The sequence below is a fragment of the Aquila chrysaetos genome, chromosome 18 (genome assembly GCF_900496995.4).
Source record: "Aquila chrysaetos chrysaetos chromosome 18, bAquChr1.4, whole genome shotgun sequence".
In the NCBI taxonomy this organism is placed as follows: domain Eukaryota; kingdom Metazoa; phylum Chordata; class Aves; order Accipitriformes; family Accipitridae; genus Aquila; species Aquila chrysaetos.
This window is the reverse complement of record NC_044021.1, coordinates 17068032-17089411: the sequence shown is the minus strand read 5'-3', so window position 1 is coordinate 17089411 and position 21380 is coordinate 17068032. Positions and strand designations below refer to the sequence as shown.

The window sequence follows — 21380 nt, the reverse complement described above, 5'->3', positions numbered from 1 at the left end:
TCAGCTGCCTTTAATAACTTGACAAGCAGCGCTTGTAAAACACCTCCAGTAAAATGACTTCTTAAAAATAAATCTACTCCTTCAGCCCAGCACAGGCTACATCCCTGCTGGGTGCTCAAACTCACCCCGCTTCCTCGGCCGCGGTTTCTGACGTGTGCCGCCCTAGGTGGTAAGCTCAAAACGCACACACTTACCGAGAGAATTACAACCCCGGGAAGGTTAATCATCGCCTTGTGCCCCCACACTGGTAAGCAGAAGTCCTTAAACAGCTGAAACGTCCCATAGGCAGTGAAGCCATGTCCCCATTCCTCTCTGTGCCTTACCCCCAGCCTGCCCCGGACATCACACACGGCTCCATGCACCACCTCTGCTCTTGGACATTTTCAAGCCATGCTCTGAAAAACAAGTTTCTCCTTCCCATAACCCGCTTATCTGCAGATGACACAGGAATTGACACACTCTCAACATTCACTTGCTCCTTAGTACCAACACTGCACGGAAGAGTCGGGGTGCAGGGTGCAAAGCCCTGACCAGAGACCTTCCCCCTTGCCGTGGCGCAACGTACAAGGACGTTTCGACCGCGCAGGAGCTGCTCCCGATGGCCCTACAAAATGCAGCTTTTGACAGCGAGTGGAATTTCCCATTTATATTTGGAAAGAGAGGCGGCTCTGCACGCGAACACCTGGAACCGCAGCGAGCGGAGGAGCTGAGCCGTGACAGAGGGGCCTTTCACCCCCGGGTGGCTGCACAAATCCAGCCTTGATGGGCGATGGCTGATTTCGTCACGCCTCGGGCTGCTGCCGGACATCAGCGCAGCACCCACAGAAACCGCCTTCGCAGCGGGGCGGCTTGGCCACCAGCTACGGCTGCTGAACCCACGCTTTGCGCCCGATGGGAAGCACGGGAGGAAGAGATGGCGGCCAATTCGGCCGAGCAGCGTAGGAGTCCGGGTCCCCGTCCGTGCGGTGACACGTGTGTGCTCGTCCCAGAGCTGGACCCAGACTGGCCGTGTTTTCCTCCGGTGCCTTACCCACAGGGGCCTCCTCTCCTCTCACATGCCTCATTTGCAAGTAAAGGCGGTTCCGTCAGCAGGCAGATGCCACACGCTGATGCGCCTGCCTCCCGCTGCCCTGGGCCTTTCGGCTCACCAGCCCCCCCGGCGCCCCTAATGCGGCTTGAAAGGGCACCCTCCCAGCGTAGCTTTCCCCAAATGCGGCAGCTGGGATAGAAAAATATTTTTAGTGACTTTTTCCTTGGCTCTGAATAAGCCTTTCTTTTTCTTCCCTCTACCCCCCCCCCCAAAGTTTGGGAACTACAAATGCAAATATTTATTCAAAAGAAAAACTATAATACTAAAAGCACATCCAACTGACATTAAGGGCAGCACAGCATTACAGCTGGGTACAGTTAGCTCTGAGGTCTGAAAAAAACCTACACCTCAAACCTAGCCTCCAAACCACCAAAGATTAGAGAGTTGTTTTTAGAAGCAGTTTGGGTTTTAAACTTTAAGGATTGCATTTCAGACTTTCAATAGCTTCGCTTCAATCACGGATTTAATCAGGTGAGCAGAGCTGGTTAACAGCCTGCTGCAGCATAAACATTCAGTCTTTCAGGAGCACTCAGTAGCAAGGACGGAGGCGAGTCTCTCTATTCAGGCTTTCCATTTTCAAACCAGACATACCCAGTAGAAACCAGGGTGTGGTGGTTTTTTTCAGATGAAGCTTTTCAGTCCCTGGCTCAGCCCAGGAGCAAATTTCTAGCATGAGATGTTTCTAAATGATCTGGTCATAACAAGGGAAAAAAATGAGCAGAAGATACTTTTAGTGGTCAAAGGCTTTCATTTAAGTACCTGAAAACACAACTTCATTGTTCTTCATGGGAAATATGTTGTTTGCTTAGGGGAAAGCCATCTGTATTTGATAGGGAGTTACAGTGGAGTTGTTCTATTCATAACCGAGTGGGCAGAACGATGCTACGTTCCAAATCCAGTTACAACTTACCCAAATCAGCTACGGGAAAGGGGAGAAGGCAAGGGAGACAGAGAAAACAGGAGTGGGAAGGAAGGCTGCGAGCAATCACAAGTTTAAGAAAACACAGGGGGAAGGAAAAAAAAAAAAAAAAAAAAAAGAGCTGCTTAACAAGCTACATGAAGCAGAACACGTTATGAACATGTCCTCTCTCACACTGCCTGAAACTGGCCCCCAAAAATGTGCCTCAGCTCACTGGTTGGAGTCATCTGATTCACACTCTGCATTGAGTGCTGGCTACTCTCCACCCAAGGTAGATGCAGACAGCTCTACCTCCTCGCTTGCCCAAACTTGGCCTTTGCTTTCATAAATGTCAACATACTAAACATTTGCACTCTCCCCTGTTTAACCCTCACCCCAAGCTCCCCTGCCCTCTCTTCCTGTTACATGTTTGCCTACTTTATGGAATCTACTTTAGCCCAAATTAGGGATGTTACAACCTTTAATCAACCCTTAGCAGTGGCTTTCTGAATTGGGGAAAAAAATGCAGCAATACAGATGCACATAATAATGATCCATTCCCTATGGTTTGGGGCTCGACATATGCCTTAGAGCCGTGTACATTGGACATACATCCAATTATGGGCCTGAAAAAAGAGGAATCCATACAGTAAAGGGTTTTTGGCAGTGAGCTAAAGCTCACCGAGCTACTGAAGGTGGCCTCCACGATACATTTTCTCCAAAGCCTGGAAAGCAGTATCAGCTACCCGAGTCCAGCATGCTCAGCTGTTTTAGCCCAAATTGCCATTTGAGGTGGTTCGCAGTGCAACATCCAACTGCCAAGCGGCAACAGGGTACGTATCCCTTCCCGCCAGCCCTGCAGCAGGGAGCCAGGAGGGCCGAGAGGCGGCAGCCTGCAGCGGGGTGATGCTGCAAACAACCACCACGGGGCCGGCTTACGCTGCCACGACACAATTTGCAAGGATTGTTCCCCAGAGACCTTCAAAATCTCTGTGAATTCAGGGAGCTGCTTTGGGAGCTCCTATAGGCTCGCTGTGGGTTTAGCAAAGTCATCTCTTTTTTTATCCCTGCATGTACCAATTCAGAAACACTAGCTTGGCACTGCATTTCATCACACTGCAAACTATTTTGTATAAAACAGAGATTTAAAAAAATCCCAAACCCCTAGTTCTGCACTTAAAAATAACTTCCAGGGCAGCACAGTTAAAACAGCACAGTTAAGATGGCTTGTCTCTGTCGCTTGTTTGCACTGAACGTTTTCTGCCTTCACCAGAATCCAAGTCTGACTTACTGCGAGCACAGATGTTTCTCTTAAGGTTGGACACTGGCATTTGTGTTGCTGAAAGGGGAGAGAGAATAGCCTGACCCTAATGGTCTTCCTCCTACAGATACTTATGCATCCACCTTAGATTTCCTATAGCCTCTCCCACGTTAAGTGCTGGCAAAGAATATATAAATATTTACTGAGGTCGATCCGTCTGAGAACACCCTTGCCGCTCCCAAGGTGCCAGCTTACCAAATTCCACATGGTAATTAATTACTTCTGTGATTCAAAATAGCTTTGACAGAGGTCTCCAAGGCCAGCCCCTTCTTCTTGGTGTTTGACTTTGGTGATTCGTCCAGATAAAGCTGGTGTAAACTGATCACCCAGTTAATAACAGCCCACTTCACATGAAAGCGATCTGCTTGGGTGGGAAGAAGGGGAGATAGCGGGCTGACATGGACCTGCATGTGAAGGCACATACAGAAACACCAGCCATGCCGCTCCAGTCTGTAACTGAGCGCTCTACTAAAGAGAAGATTGGCTGTGAGATAATGATGTTTATTAACAAGACCCTTGCCACCACGAAAGCATTTGGCCTTATTTGCCTTCAGTGTTTGCGCGTGCTGCCCTTTGCGGTATTCGGTTCCCATACATGTGGGGAAATCTGCCTGGTGCCATCTATGTCTACTGCAAGGAAAGGCCAGTTGGAGGGCCCCTCCGTTTCTCATGGAGCACCTCACACCAGTCCCGGAGGCCCTGGGGTGCCTAAAGGGAAGGACCCAAAAAGGGGCGTTGCACGAGTTTTACTCAGAGCACAAGTGAAGCCCGAAGTCAGATGTTTAAATGCAACTTTCTCCATAAGGAGGGGCTGATGGGAAGGGATAGGCCTGAAGGCTGACTCGCAGAAGAGCAGGGTTATCGCCACTGGACAAGGAGAGAGCCCTGTACAGACCCGTAACTCATGAAGGAGCTGGCTATATGGCAGCAAAGTCCTTAGACTCGAGGGTCACCATCTATTACGTTGAGAAGAATCCTCATCTCTTCAGGTTAACTAGAGGGTCAGCCTAGAGTCCGAGAGCATGAGCTAAACCCATCACAAGACATGGCCGAGGGAGGGCCTCCAGATCTTGCAGACAACAGCAGAAAAACACCTGTGTGCTCCTCCAACCCACCTCACTCCTCCATGTCCTGGGCCAGAGCTGCCATATGATTTTCTGCCTCAACAGACAAAAATACTTCCTTGTCTTCCTGTTCATCCTGCTTCTGCAGAAGAGCAGAGCTTGGCTCCAGGAATGCATTGACGCAGGACTCTATGTCAAAGCAGTTTATAACTATGGGGGTTACTCAGTTCTGCTTTATATAAGCCAGTCATAATTATGTGTTTATAATACAGGGAAATGAGCATTCTTGGCGAAAAAATACAGACCGTTGAGATTCTTATGCCACAGCCATAACCTTAGCATCTGAGCACTTGGTACTGACTGCAGGACAACAACTGCACATCAAAGGGAGCACAGCGGGGTCCCAATCCTGCACGTAGCAGCATGACTTCATGTAACCCCCCAGCTCACCAGATCCAGTACCAGCCCAGCAGCACACTTTGTGCGCTCCGAACTGAGGACTTGAAATGTTTTCCATATTTAGACAGTAAATGGGGCCTTTTAAAACATACTGCCCCAACCCAACTCACGGCATCTTTTGGGAAAGGGGTTCGTTTTTGGACTGAAGGAACAAAACCCTGTGTATTCTCTACCATAGAGGAAGGAAGGTTCAATCTACAAAAACCCATCAACACCAGCCAGCTGCCTTGCTCTCCAAGAGAGAACCTGCCCTCAAGCCCTGACAGGCAGCAGCAACCCTGGCTTGCGGGAGAGCACAGACCAAAAATCTGACAAGAGGTAAGATAAAGCGAGAGAGGAAGATGTGCGGGTGGGGAGATGCACAGGAGGGGACCACAGTATCCCAGTTATGCACCCACTTTGGGTCCAAATGCATCAGGGCACCCAAGGCAGCCTTCAGATAACCCCCAGGCTCGCCTCCTGCTTCATCCTGGGGTGAACACTTCCCCAGTTCCAACATGCATCATCAGGGCATGGATGTAGGAACCCACACAACTAAAAAAGAAAAAAATTCCTGTGATCTCTTTAACACTAAAAACACATACCAGTCATCGGTGCCTCTTGGGCTATTAAATCAACCACTTCTTAAGAAGAACAGAGTCTAAGAGTGTCACACTTAGAAAGGAAAATAAGCTGATGCAGTCTCTCATTTCTAAACACAGAAACCAACCAAACATACATCTTAACTTTAAATTCCCCTCCTTTCCCCCACCTTAAATCCACAGAGGCTCAACTATACCTTGTTGACTACTGAACTGCCAAATTCCAGGTTTTAAATTAAAGCTGGCTTTGAGCTAGAAGAGCTCAAAAAAGCCCTTGAGACCACAAAACGACCAGCTATTTTTTCTCTTTTTGTCATTTTATAATTTTACAACCTGATGTGTGGTGTAGTCAAGAAAGCAGTGATGTAAAAATGGCCCTTTTTGCCCAATATATCTGCTCCCTCTGGAGCTTTGAGTCACATCAACTGATTTAATAGTAGTGGTTTTAGCACTGCAAAGCTTGTGGAGCTGGGGAGAGAAAGTTGGAGCCTATCCTGAGTCTGCTACCAGCACCACAAAAGAGCAACACAGTGAGTAACTTTCCCAAAGCGCTGTGAATGCCTTAAAAAATTAGCTCCCATGATGAAGAGAATGTGGCAACCAAGCCCACCTGAGTGGGAGAATTGCATGCCACCTGTGTAAAAGCTGGGCTTATTGCTTATAACGCCCAGACAAATAAACTACCTATGCCCTTGGCAAGCCCATCATATGGGAAAGTAACCCAGGGAGCAGCTGTCATGCCCACCTTTAGAACTGCAGCTTGGAGGCCCCCAAGGAAAACCAGGACCAAAGCGGGTCCCAGCAATTGGGACCAACAGACGGCTCTACCTGTGGGGCTGGCAGAGGGCTCTCATACCAGATTAGATGATAACTCCTCTGGCAATGGCGTGCTGGCACTGGCCGGCCTCCCTCAGGGAGGTCAGGCTGCAGGACTGAGTCACTTCTCCTGCCCTTAAAATCCGTGAAGCGGTATTTCACACTCAACTGAGTCCGGCACTTGCGCAGCATAGCATGGGAACTCAGAGCCGCTCTGCGGCATGCACCACGAGGACATGCAACAGCCGCTGGTGGCTAACTGCTGCTGGCGCTAACCCAAAGGGCAAGCCCATCACCATGCTGGGCTGGAGCAATAGGGCTGCATCGGCACACAGCCATGCCCAAAGCCTGGCCGCCAGCCCTGGAGGAGCTCCCAACCTGGCTCTGGTTCCCTGTAGGCTCCCAGTGCCATGGCCAGCACGGGGCCACCTCAGGTGCAGCGTGGCTCACCCACAACCCGAGCACGCAAGAGCAGGGGACAGCCTACCGATTCACACCGGCTGTTTCAGCAGTGCTAGCTCACCTCCCCGTGCTGTGTCTAGACATAAACTAAAAAATACAGCCGCCTCTCTTCCTTGGGGTATAGTCATTTCTAGACACAGGAAAAGCAGGGATCCTATTGGAAATGAAGGGGGCAGCATAAGCAAATTAATCAAGTGACTTGGAACGGGCTGAAATGTTTGAGAGGAAAGAAGGTACTCAATGAATGACGGACTTGTAGCACTGCGATGCAGGGCAGAGTAGCTGGAAAACAGACACGACTTAGAAGATAGGACACTCTCAATTTTTGTTAAAATTTCAGAGTTATATTTTCCCATGAGCCCGCAACAGTACTCACAAGGCTGCTGTATGACACCTGCAACCTTTCCACAGCAAACAGGCAAGCCTCTTTGCCTGCCTGGAAACGCACTTCACCATGTATATACTGCTGTTCTCACAAGTAAAAAAAAACAAAAACAAAAACAAACAAACAAAAAAAAAAACCCCAAAAAAACCATCTCATGCTGTTCTACCAGGGTTTTTCCAAAGAAAACTGAAAGAGGACTCTGGTGGAAATGCATATGTGCAATACCAGAAATCTCAGTGTACACAGAGATGGAATCTTTTAAATATTGCATTTCACATGGCACAATTCTAGGCAAATACTGTGCAGCAAGCAACCTACAGGCACAAGAGTCGGGGTTAAAAAACCTCACCCCCCTGAATTCAATGGCCATGACTTCACATGGGGGTCTGGACTCCACCCCGAATTCAAGAGGACTCCTGCAAGTCTTGTTACATGAGACCCCCTCTTCCATCCCCTTACAGATGTAACCTGTTCCCCCAAGGAAGAGCATCCCACCTCACGTCCCCCTTCTTGCTTTTGCACCCCCAAAGCAAGTTGTCCCAGCTTGTGTTGCATGATTACCTGTGACACCAGACACCCTGGAAACGTCCTGAGCCTGGGTGGAGCGGTTTCGACTCTGTTGCCTGCGCCTGCTCGTTGCTGACCTAGTGGTCCGTACATGAACTTCGCTCACTTTGAAGAAGGCCACCATGAAAGGCTGTTTGTCGTAAGGGCCATCTCGGCCTATAAGGCCTGCTTCTCTAGGATTTACACTGAAACCTTCAAACCAAACAGAAAAGTGAGTGTTAGAGAAACAGTGCAGTTGGACTGCTTCTTCCAGCATCGGAAGCATTCCACCCCCATAAGCAGCGTTTCCTTTATTCTTGCTCGCACTCTTCTTCTTTAATCACTAAACATTCCCCTCCTGCCACCATGACATATGGACATTTTTATGACAGCACCCCATCCATCCTGGACAAGAGGCTCCACTGCACCACTCTTTGCTACCCCTATGGCATCTCTACCCTGGTTTAGGCATCAGAGAGGTATACAGATAGATATATAAAACACAAAGCCCAGATGTGTCATGAAATTAGTTCTGCTGCCTGTGAAACACAAGTAGCAGAGATGGGATTAGGAGACCTCTAAGGAAAGCAGACGGCAAAGAGATGGGGTGCTTTTCTCAGTAGCACAGGGACGGGCTCTCAGCCCTTTTGGGGAGGTGGAGGTTGGCACTAATGTTTCCTCAGGGAGAACAGGGGACAGCCCCTCTGGTCTCACTTGACCCCACAGGTGTACCAAACTCCAGCATTAAGCAATAGGAAGAAAACTTAAGGTTGGAGACTGGTTCCTATAGAGAACAGATGTCACTGTCAGCTTTTTGGTCAGCTTCTGCTCAACTTCCTCCTTCCCCACTGCTTATCTTGCAAAACTCAATTTCATGCTCTTTTGCAGTCTCTTCTCTCCTTTTCCACCTTTTGAAGTTTCTGTAGGCTGTGAAATGCTATCATTGCAGCTGCCCTCAGAGGGACCAGCCCCACACAGCGACCGCATCGCTTCTGCAGCGCAGGGCTCCCACCTCGGGTTTGATGAGGTCCGAGCAGCAACGGCAGCTGCAGCAGCCAGGAGGGCTGCCATAAGCCCGCATGGGGAGGCGGATACCCACATACCTGCCGTCTTCTCTTCCTTTCACCCCTAAACCTCACCCCACCTGGGAACCCAGCTCCATGCCCCCTTCCACCTCCAACCCAGGATCTGGGACCCTACCCCAGCCTGCCTCCACCAGCTCATCCTGGTACTGTTCAGAGAAACCTGACCTCACTCATGGGGAAAGACATGTCCATCATGGGACATGGGACAACCCTCAATCTGTGCCCTCAGACGCCTTGCTCATGGTGTTGGCTACAACCGCCTACAAAGGCAGGGTGCTCACCCCCCACATCACAACTGGACTCTGTTAGCACCACCTCTAGACAGCAGCCAAGAGACTCGCGAGGTGACTCACGTTAACTGGCCCGTAACCTACCATCCCGGGTCACTACGCTCAGCTGCAGTCCCATGTTGTGCCGAGGGTTCATCACCCACATGTTACTGGTGGCAGTGACATCAAACTCCAGCCAGCCCTCCTCCGAGGCCCACACTGCCCGCGTGTCCAGCAGAAACAGGTCAGAGGCCCTGCAGAGAAGTGTAATGACAAGATTGTGACGTCTGGGATTTTCTCCCTGGCTTTCGCTGTTGCAGAAACAAAACCTGAAATCGTTAAAAGTGATGTTAATAGCTAGGAAAAAACCAACGCCCAAAATCTGCCTGTTTATATCCAGAGTTTTGCCATGAGATGCACATGCTTCCGCATGTGAAATTCAGGATTACAAAGGTTTTTCACTATTTTCTAAGCTAGAGGAAAGCAATCATACTCCTCAGGTCTGTCCATTTCTCCGCCGGCAAGGGATTAGTAAGGCACTCTTCTTCCCGAAGAGGGTAATGCTAGCCCTGACAGGACACTGGTCAAACTACCAGCATTTCCAGGCATTCAATGGCTTTTGTCAAAGCAGTTTCACGGCTTCAGCTCACCTTCCACAACACAGACCTACCACAGTGGGCCAAAATAAAAAATAAAAATCAACTAACAGGCCAAGCATCAAACAGTGTAGGAAAAGGAACCTCTAAAGGCCTCTAAACACATTTTTCTGAGGCTTATCAACAGGGATTAGAGCGCCTTGTTCCAAGGCTGTTGGTACTGGGTCTCCTTCATGGGCTTCAGCTTCAAATGCTATCAAGTCTATACCTTTTTTGCAGTATCAAATGCCCCCAAAACTCAGCAATGAAATCAGCTGGAGAAGCACCCAGAGAAATCCCGTGTACATTTTCTCACCGTATTATAGGCACAACTTTCCTGGGCAAGAGAGCTACAGTTCCTATCCTTAACCTGTGGCCATCATGACAAAATGGATACCAGGTGTCAATCCCATCTTCATCTGTCTTTTCCCTCTGAATCTTTTTTTTTTTCCTAACAATAACTTAATGGAAATGGGAAAACAGGGTACCTGTCCCTTCCACCCATCAAAGGTTAACTTCAGAAAAAAAACATTTTGATTGAGTTACATTTTATTTTTGGCCAACTGCTATGTCATACTGCCCAGCAGCTTGGTTTGCATGAGATCACACATGGAAAAATAAGCACTTAAGTATATTAGGGCTCCTAGTGCGGCTATTTTTACAGCGTGGAGGCTTTCCTCCGCCTCACTGGTAGCCGCACGCTCTATGGTTGACTCAGCAGCCTTTCCCACAGGAGTCTTTGCCACCACTCCTCCAACGGGAAGAGGGTTCAGGAACAACTCTGACCTTCACCTCCAACAGCAGCGAGTGGCTGGGGCTGGCCAGCTGCTACATGTTTTGGAAACCTTAAGGTTGAAAGATTTGGGCTTTCCCAGGCAGAGTATATAAACTGAAGTGTTGCTTAAAGGAGACCACAAACAACAGCTGCAGCTGAGACCACTCTTTCCCTCTCCAGGTTTAAGAGAGGAATGAACTGCTAAATCATTCCCGCCTCTGAATATGACTTACACATTGGTCCTCTCCAATGCTTGAAATGGCCTATATCTGAAAAGGGGTTTTCCTAGCACCTGTTCTGACACGCCCCCCCCCCCCCCCCCCCCCCAATTGCTTTTTGATCTCCTCTCCCACCTCCTCTCCTCTAAGCGCCATACCCTTCCCAGCACTCACCCACTCCAGACAACGTCCCACTGGAGCCTCCAGACTCCAGTTACTTTGGCGTTACATGCCCCCAAACCAAACATGTCTGGCTGCAGAGCCACTGGGAACTCTGTAAGAGCAAAGCCCCATGAACACTCAACCACACAGGATTAGTCAGGTCTACAAAAACATGAAGAGAAGGCTCAGAGCTTATATTCCCACTGCCTTGCGCTTTGGGAAAACACTTGGACATCACAGAGCTGTAAAGCCTGGAAGGACCACATGGCATCATCTAGCCCATTACCCTGAACTCCGGGCAGGATCAACTACATCCACATCACTCCTGAGAGATGTTTGCCTGACCTGATCTTATAGATTTCCAGCCTCAGGAACTCCACCATCTTTCCAGGAAATTCAGTGGGTTTCACCTGAAGCACATTTTTTTTGTTTGCCTTTCCCCATAATAGCTAACTTAAATGCCACAACAATCTCCCTTTCTTATTAAAATAACATCTTTAGTCTTTCCTTGCAAGCCACGTTTTATAGACTGTGACTATTTGCATTGCTCTTTATAGACCCAACTCAGATCAAGATCTCACTGATGCCGAGTACAGTGAAAGGATAATCCTGTTCTGTCTCACAGACTATGCCTCTACTTATACATCTCAGAATATGATTTTTGGCTTCTTTGCAAAACTCACACTGTTAACTCATGTTCACCTTGTGATTCACTATAATCCTTAGATTCATCCTACTGGGCCGCAAAGGACCCAGTCACTTCCTTGGGTGTATTTACATCACCGATTTTTCACGTCCAAATGCAATTATTCTTTCCATCAAATCACACTTTTTTTTCCCCAGATTGAACATCCATCATTATTAGATTACTTAAAATACAGACTTGCCTGCCTTTGGGTCTCCCCCATCTTAGTGTCCTCCACAAATGTGATAAGCAAGCTGTCTGACCAAGGTACAATTCTATCAAACCAGAATGCTCCACTTTATCCCAGTATGTCACACTCGCTTTGAAAGATTTCAAATCCTTTGTAAAATGCAGAAAAATGGACAACTGGGCCTTCCAATCCAGTTAACTCTTTGCAAAAAGTTTCATACAGGACTGGTTTTCAATCAAATCTGCTATTCAGCTGACTTTTGCATCGTTTGACCGGATGAAGCCAGCACTGAAGGTTTAGCCCACAGGTATTGTAGGTCACAGTAGTAATGCTAGCAGGTAACACATCCTAATATTTTCTGCTTAAGCGTCTTTTCAATTAACGTTTGTCACCCAAACCTCACCAGGCTGCACAGAATTGTATATAATTTTTTCCAATTTTTTTTTTTTTTGGCATGAAGGTTTTAAAAAAATATTCAGTCACCTATTTCCAAAGACAAAATTAAGGGGAAAAAAAAAAAAAAAGAATTTACTCACATAAAAACAAATCCCACCTATTTAACTGAGAGTCTTTAAGCACTCCTTTATTTTTGCAGAATAGAAATGCTGTATGTCCTTCCTCCTTTAAGAAAATCACCTCAAATTCGGCCAAGCAGTAAGTACTTGAAAATTGCTGCCCACACAGGCTCAACAGAGGTTCAGAGCTTAGCAACAAAATCCTCTGGACTTTCTGTATGCAGGGAACATACTTTCCCCTTAGTAAACCAAATACCATGTATCACCTGAGGGGAATCTGCTCTTCGTTACAGCCACATGGCCGAGAAGAAATGTCCTTGCTACTCCTGCAAAAAAGCCGTACTATGTCTGATCTTGCAACGGAGACCGGGAGATGTCCCAGGCTGGCCCCAGGTAGCAGGGAAAGAATAGTGAAGAAGGTAGCAGTGACCTGTTACACCACTTAGACACACACAAGCCTATGGGGCTGGATGGGATCTACCCAAGGGTACTAAGGGAGCTGGTGGAAGTGCTCACCAAGCCACCTGCAATCATTTATCAGCAGTCCTGGCTAACCGGGGAGGTCCCAGTTGACTGGAAGTTAGCAAATGTGACACCCATCTACAAGAAGGGCTGGAAGGAGCATCTGGGCAACTACAGGCCTGTCAGTCTGACATTGGTGATGGGGAAGGTTATGGAGCAGATCATCTTGAGCACCATCATGCGGTACATACGGGACAACCAGGTGATCAGGCCCAGTCAGCATGGGTTTATGAAAGGCAGGTCCTGCTTGACTATTGTGATCTCCTTCTATGACAAGGTGACCCGCTTAGTGGATGAGAGAAAGTCTGTGGATGTTGTCTACCTGGACTTTAGTAAAGCCTTTGACACCATTTCCCACAGCATTCTCCTGGAGAAACTGGCTGCTCACTGCTTGGACAGGTGTACTGTTCACTGGGTGAAAAACTGGCTGGATGGCTGAGCCCAAAGAGTTGTGGTGAAGGGAGTTAAATCCAGTCGGCAGCCGGTCACAAGTGGTGTTCCCCAGGGCTCAGTATGGGGGCCAGTTCTGTTTAATATCTTTATCAATGATCTGGATGAGTGGATAGAGTGCACCCTCAGTAAATTTGCAGACTTGTTGGGCAGAAGTGTTGATCTGCTTGAGGGTAGGAAGGATCTACAGAGGGATCTGGACAGACTGGATCGATGGGCCGAGGCGAACTGTATGAGGTTCAACAAAGCTAAGTGTTGGGTCCTGCACTTGGGTCACAACAACCCCAAGCAACGCTACAGGCTTGGGGGAAAGTGGCTGGAAAGCTGCCCAGCAGAGAAAGACCTGGGGGTGTTGGTCAACAGCCAGCTGAATATGAGCCAGCAGTGTGCCCAGGTGGCCAAGAAGGCCAACGGCATCCTGGCCCGTATCAGAAATAGTGTGGCCAGCAGGAGCAGGGAGGTGATCGTCCCCCTGTACTCGGCACTGGTGAGGCCGCACCTCGAGTCCTGTGTTCAGTTTTGGGCCCCTCACTACAGGAAAGCCGTGGAGGTGCTGGAGCGTGTCCAGAGAAGGGCAACAAAGCCGGTGAAGGGTCTAGAGAACAAGTCTTATGAGGAGTGGCTGAGGGAACTGGGGTTGTTTAGCCTGGGGAAAAGGAGGCTCAGGGGCAACCTTATCGCTCCCTACAACTACCTGAAAGGAGGTTGTAGTGAGGTGGGTGTCGGTCTCTTCTCCCAAGTAACAAGCGATAGGACAAGAGGAAATGGCCTCAAGTTGCGCCAGGGGAAGTTTAGATTGGACATTAGGAAAAATTTCTTCACTGAAAGGGTTGTTAAGCATTGGAACAGGCTGCCCAGGGAAGTGGTTGAGTCACCATCCCTGGAGGTATTTAAAAGACGTCTAGATGGGGTGCTTAGGTTCAGTAGTGGACTTGGCAGTGCTAGGTTAACGGTTGGACTTGGTGATCTTAAAGGTCTTTTCCAACCTAAACAATCCTATGATAATATCTAATTAGATAGGGAAGGGTGAAGGATCTGTTGCAGTTGTGGGGGACACGTGGACACGCAAGGACTAGATGGAGCGACCCTGGATAGAAGGAAAAAGTCTGCAGAGAAAAGGGAGTAGGAAGTACCCATGGCCACCACACCTCTGTGAATCAGGACCATTATTCCAGACTCAGCATCCCTCTGCTTCCAGAAGTAGATGGGAAACTACTGGCATCTTCCTGCACCAATGGCTTACAGAGGGCTCCAACCTGCTACTGCTGCCATTTGCAGCAACACAGCTGCCAACAAACATGGTGACAGACATCAGTGATGCGCATCTCACACTTCCAGTCTTGCCCCAATGCACACAGGGAAATGCAGCCACACAACTGGATTTCCCCACCCCCCGGCCCAGTTCTGCTTTCTGAAGACCATGGAAAACACATTTGTTCCATTCCTCTCCCACTAGGGCTGCAAAAGAAAGACAAGAAGCATGAGCGCTCTAAAGCTGCCACATAGCCTTATTACCACTCCTGATGCTGGACTGTTGGCTGATTTTGGCAGGGACCATTTTTGCCATCGGTGTTTGCTTAGCAGGTCCACACTCTGTGGCCCTTCCTATTGCAAAAATTGGAGCGCACACAGCAGATGAGCAGGGCATTCCTGCAAGCCAAAGGGGAGTGCTGGACAAAGGAAAAAAACATCTGAAAGTGGCAACTAAACCTAGCAGAGACAGTTGACCCTCACCAGTGTATGCATCAGCTTCTCATCCGCACGACGAGAACACCACCACTAGCTTTGCCTTATAGCCATGTCAAAAAAAGAAATAGTTTAGGAAGCAGTCAGATACCATGCCTAACAGTGCTACACACAAGTAGATGCAAGCCCATAGTCAAAGCAAAATGTGAAGAGCGGACAAGAAGGTAAGAAACAGATCACACACTGAGCAAGTCACATGAAACAAAGTATTGAATTTCTAGTCATTAAGTGATGACATTGATCCTATGCAGCGAGGCAGGCAGTGGCCTTCCAAGAGAAAGCACACAACCGTGTACGTGGTCACATTAATGGAAGGATATCCGAAAACTTCAGCATTTGAGAATAACAGAGGCAAGACAGGACCTGAGGGAAACAGGAAGGGAGCATGAAGAATGGGAAAAACTAGAAAAAGAAAGGCTGGAAGAAATGCATAAGCCAGCATCATTATGCAGAGAGGAACAAGTATCTGCTCTCAGCACAGGCTGAAGAAAGCAGAGTCAGTCCAGAGGTTTCATGCCCAAGCAACCCTGCCTGTCAAGGACATCACAGCACCTCTGGCACATGCACAGCAGGACTTTCAAATTCAGTGTACAGAAGATAAATTTCATCACCAAAACAGGCAGTTTCTTAACACCTCTCTTCCTAAACCTGCCTCTGGGTGTTCATACAGCTACTGTCATCTCATTGTCACTATGGTGCCCGACAGTCTCATCTTTATTTTCAGTGTGCTTAACCATCTGGATGCATTCAGTTAATGATTTCCATAATAAGGGTGCTGCAGGCATAATATGTATTAAACTTAGATTATTAAAGGGAAGCAAGTGAATGGGACAAACTGAGGCAATAGGGTGAAACAACTTTCTTGAGAGAAGAGAGGACATTAAATGGGAAGATGCAAGTTAGAGATTCCCAACTCAAAACAGAAGCTCTTTGTTCTGGATCAAGGCCCTAAAGTACGGTCCCAAGTCCCAAGAAATAAACGGGACTGTTTCCATGGCCTTCAGAAGACTCTGGAGGAGGATGGAGAAGCAAAGGTCAACAGAGCAATCACAAGTGGCTGCAATAAACAGAAAGAAGTACACAGTTTACCGGAGAAATACGACCTGTGTAATTCAGAGGGCAGGATTTAGCTCCAGTGTCCTCAGAGCAAGCTGGTTTGTCAGATATAAATATCAAATATAACTACTATTCTTAACGCCGGCATCCCAACCATGTACTCAGGGCATTTATAGGAGAAACAGCTTGCATTTAACTTCAGTGCCTTTCCCCCTGTAAGATAAATATTTTGTTAACTGAAACCCCTGTGTAAACCTCTCAACGAAATGTCTCTGGGTGTTAATTCTCTTTAATTGAACACTAATTAGATTAGAATTTAGTCAAATTAGTAACCAGGTCAAGTGGTTAATCTTAGTTACTATACTTAGTGAAATGTTCACATTAAAATAATTTCTCTGTTCTGGGTACACATTACAACATGGAACTTTGCTACAGGAAAAACACCAAAGCTATAAAAAGCTAAATTTAAAGAAGCATCTGTTGAACTAGGTCTTTTACTTTCCCACCCTCCCCAGCTTTCTTTCCTCGACCAGGCAGAAGTTTTACCAGGGAGACAGTGAGAACAAACAGAAATCTCACCTTCAAAATGACCAAGTTAAAGGTCTCTTATTTTAATTACAGATCTCGGAACAACATTTTTGGACCAACTTCAAAGCTTGCAATTACCCAGGTGTTTAAAGGATTGTTACGCATCAACAGCCATTTACCAAAGCATTAATTACTGTAAGTCTCTAAAACTTTCCTCAGCTGAACCTTTTTGTTTACTTTTCTTCAAAGACAAGTTGACATAATAGTCTAGACTGCCTAGCAGCATTTTCTCAAAAGGGAATTTTGCACAGAAGTGTGTGGGATTTACATTTTAATTAATGCACTTTCTAAATAATCTCTTCTGTGTCCCTCAGGATCTGAGTCTTTAGCTTGCACTGACATCAACCTTCTGTAAAAGTTATCCTGCATATAGCAAACTAGCACGATTATTTGCTCTTATCCACTAACGACGGACTAACAACTGCACTCACAACTGACTCAGTCTTACAGAGTTAAACAGAGCTCCACATAGATAGAATTTTGAAATCACAGCCTTTTCAAACCTGTAGATGCACCATCTTGCAGTAGATGTAAGCACTATTTTGAAATTAAACGTGTTTATTACTTCTACAACAGACTGTATGCAGAACCTGCACAGCATGAGGTACTGCCAACAGATGCAATACAAAACCTTAACAACTTCATATGTCTAAATGACCATTACTCCAAAGATTTAAAAGCACCGTACAAAATGTAATCAATCAGCACTTGCTCATACAGAGAGCCTCAGGCAGGGGAATGCCAGCACCTGGAATAAGCTGCCACAGAAAGCAAAGGCAGTCTCTATCATTTTGTGAGAAGAAGTAAGGCTCAGGTTAGCTGTCCTGAAGAAGCTATACTATCTGTGGGCCAGAGGACCGGGAGAGACACACACGTCCTGTTAAGAGCTCCTTAGAAACAAAGAAGAAAATATCAAGAGCTGTCAACCTACAAATGAAGTTACTTCCAAGGTGAAATAGACCACCAGCAACTGGGCACTAATTTGCAGGGATTGACAGCCAGCAGAGGAAAAAGTACAGAATAGAGCTGCTGGGACACTCTGGAGGAGGTCTGCAATTCAGCACAGGGAGGGGAGACCCATCTGGGATGCATCCAGACATGGGGACACACAAGAAGGGACAGGTAAGCTCAGCCTCACACCACCACCGCTCTGCCTGATAAGAGCTGCCCTGTGCTGAAAAGGATGTCCCACTGCGGGCATCACCCCTGGTGGTAAAGTCTGCAAGGGCAGGGGGTTAAATCTTCTAGACTCGCTGGAAGAGCAGCAGGGTGAAACACTGGCTTCAAGGCTGCATCTGGCAAAGAGTGGAAGATCAGAGCCTAGAGCTCGAGAATGTGGTCTCCCCACACCAAGACTGTGGGAAGCTCAGCCCACAGGTCGGTGTTAATCCCCAGCAAATCCAACACTGATATTTGAGTGCAAAGGTGTCCCCCCCACATCCAGCTCAAGGTCTTGAGCTTCACAGCTCTGAGGAATGAACATTTTGCCAACAGGAACAGTGAAAAAAGAAAAAAATCATCCCAACTCACTGGGATAGGAGATGTCTTTCTCATTTCCTTGACTATGACTTAATGAGACTAAGGGGTGTTCTAACTGTAATGATTGCCACAGTATAACACCTCAGAGTTTAAATGCAGTTTGAGGCATGAAGATGGGGTAAAGGGCAAAGGGGTAGTATTTATTTTTGTCCTTTAAGAAAAGAAATACGGCACTGATATGGTATTCTTTACTTTTGGTAGAAAAAGCCAGCTGGTTATGGAACCAGTAAGTTTCATCCAGAATAACTTTGACTTTTAAACTACTAAAAACCAACCACCCCAAAACACAACAAATCACATACCCACAGTGGGAGTTGAACTGAAATGTGGACAGGCGCTTCTCTATAGCATCATGGAAACAGCTCTATCATATACAAATATATGCACACTATATACAAATCTGACCCCAACTTGAAACAGATTGATGCTAGCTTTGTCATTTGTATTACACAACCCATTCCAAAACCCAGTTGAGGACGGTTATTTATTTTCTAAGCTATAAACACTGCCGGCAAATCAATTTGCCCTTTAGATTAGAAGCTCGGATCACATTTGTATAAATATCCTGTTGCAAAGAGTAAGACTTTATTACCACTGTAACTGGCAGCTAAAAACCAACAAGTGCCTTAACCCTTAAGGAATTGTGTTCAGTAGAAGAATATACTCCCCAGGCAGCCGCTCTGGAGGGCACACCTATGTCCACACGTGTCTTATCATATAGGAGGAATCTTTCTGCACATCAAGTCCTCGTATTTCATTCTGGGTGCAAACGAAACTGTTTAATAAACTTTGACCATTAAGGTACCATATCTTCCTTTGATCACTAACACAGGCCACTGTGTTTTTCATAGATCAATTGTTTGGACAGTGTGGGAGTGTTTTGAGGTCTGCATTAGCAGGATATTTACACTTGAAAACATACTGATGATCCAAACCAAGGACTAACATCTTTGATCAACCATAAACTGCCTTCCCTAGTCCTGACCTGACACCTCTCCGGGTGAGAGCAAGGAAGTTTTGAGAAAGAAAAAGAAATTAATGAGCTGTTTCCAGGGTCAAACTCATTTCTTCCCTTCCCTTGTGAAGGTCTCGCTTACATGGCAATCCACTCCCAAGAGGTATCCAAAGTCACAGAGGGCTTTGCTGGTCCTTCCACAAAATCAGCACTACACCTTAGAAGCAAGCCCACGTGCAGGGCTTAGCTATGCATCGGTACCACCGACGGGAGAAGACTCGAGGCTGTGCAGCTCCTGCCTGCTGAAACTAAATGACCCCTCAGATATGGCCAAGGTGGGACAGGCACCTGGAAGTTGACACCACTTGTCTTCCTAAACTGGTGCTTTGGAAAATCTCTCCACTTTCTGCACATACCAAAGGAAAAAAAAAAAAAGGAAAAAAATCCCACCCTAGCCTTCAAACAACACAGCCTCTTAAACTCTGGAGGGTCAGAAGCTGAAGGGCAGGAGCATCCAGCAGACGCATCGCCCATTCCCTTTCCCAACGTCAGCCCCTACAGCCCACAGCCTGTTTCAAAACCCAGAGTCATCTCCCTCAGAGCAAACTAGACGTCACCTCAGCCCTGTTTGGTGAAGCCTCTTCTCCACACAATCCAAAATACATACCACTGACGGCTGGCCACAAGCTTGACCCTTCCTGAGGATTTCATTAATCTCTTCGCAGCGTCCCACTGACAACTCCAGCAGTTTGTGCTATGACAAAATGTGGCCATTAACCGCAGTTTGGTTAGAAAACAAAAGCCTAGTTTCTAGGCACTATTTTTTTTACGTTATGAAAGGGTGGAAGGAATGGGGAGATGAAAATATTACTGACACAAGTGAGTCAGTATTAAAAATGTTTTCTTTTTTAAGAGAGAACGTACTTAGACCACACTGTCCTCAACGTGCATTTCACTGCCTGAAGCCTCCATGAGGAGAGAGTCAAATTTCTCCCCGAAGGTTTCATACTATTACAATCAGCATTGATCTCTGATCGTTCACACTCTCTCTGCAGACACCCCTATCTAGGAGACAGTCTCAAATGGGCCCATATAATCCTTGCTTTTGGCCTTGTCTACAGTGGCAAAAATCAGTTTGATAATTCAGTAAATGGTAGAAATTTTAGCCTCAGGCTTGGTTTTGTTTTTAGCCATCAGGGAACGGCCAGCAATGTCTTGCAATTCCGTGCAGCAGCGCACACATCTGGGCTGGAGTCACACGCTCATGCTGTTTCTGTCCAGATGAGCTTTTTTTCCTTTGCTCAAGTAATACTGAATTAAGCCACTTCATTACACTTAATTGGAGCCAAGGGATACTTCCAGGCTCTGAGCTTTGGTGAAGATTTGTATTTACTGAAGCTTTCTCTTATCTCCTGCCCTCCCAAACTCATTTCTTTGAGAGGAGCGAGAAGGTTTGCTTTTTCTTTGTATTTTTTCCCTCAGAGGTGCACACTGCCTTTCTCTTGCAGACTGCTGGTTTAAATCCATATATGCCAGCTGCTCAGTTAAGAATTATCTGCGCCCAAAAGTATTTTATTAGCTACCAATAATCACCTCAGACAACTGTTAACCTCATAAAAGCCAAGATTAACATAGTGTGATTGAACTTTCTGTGGAGACTGCCAATGTTGACTGAACAGGCACCTTCTGTGGCCTTCAGAGACAAATTTTCCTAACCAGAAGGAATATTTGTCAGCAGAACAAGATGAAAAAAGGTGCTATGTCAACTCCTTCTGTTTCACCTGCTAGTTCACCAGCTAGACTTCAAGATCTGTACAGACTCTTCCTTATGCAATAAAATGTCACAAAATGTCAGGAAATATCAGGCTGTTACTCAAACTGTTAGTCTAAAGGAAGTGTGACACAACTTTTTTTAGTTGTGTTGTTTTTTGGGTTTTTTTAAGTCAAAGGCAGCTGTTATTTTCTGGCTCATAAGATGTCTGCTAAAATGCAACAGAAGCTTTACAAATATTTAGCAAGTTCCTTCAAAAAATAGTGCAATTTTTCTTGTAATTTAACCTTCTAGTGTTCAAAATAGGAGAAGAAAACACTATATTCCAAATTAATACACTGAGACAAAAGGGGGAGAAAAAAGCACTTTGGATTCCTTTCCTCCCCCCCCCCCCCCCGTAAAAGTAAGTGAATTGATGACCAAAAACCAAAACCACTCAAAGAATACAGCTCCTTAAGGCATACCAGAAGAATCTGAGGTATTTTTCCCCTCCATGCAGGGATATTGGTGAAGAGCTAAATACGTTTTAGTATGTTTCCAAGATTGTTTACAGGCCAAAGTCCACCCGGGTCACCAATGTGCCTGCACATTTGAATC

The 21380-nt window shown here is 46.7% G+C and overlaps 1 protein-coding gene across 1 annotated transcript in view; it reads right to left on the bottom strand.

The window, feature by feature from the left end:
• Positions 1-21380, bottom strand: part of BMP6 (bone morphogenetic protein 6) — a 94177-nt gene that overhangs the window by 4456 nt on the left and 68341 nt on the right. The window contains exons 3-4 of the mRNA XM_030041794.2: positions 9082-9230; positions 7638-7835 (exon numbers count right to left, since the gene is read on the bottom strand). Of these exons, the coding sequence (XP_029897654.1) occupies positions 7638-7835; positions 9082-9230 (347 nt within the window). The remainder of the gene's footprint in view (positions 1-7637; positions 7836-9081; positions 9231-21380) is intronic.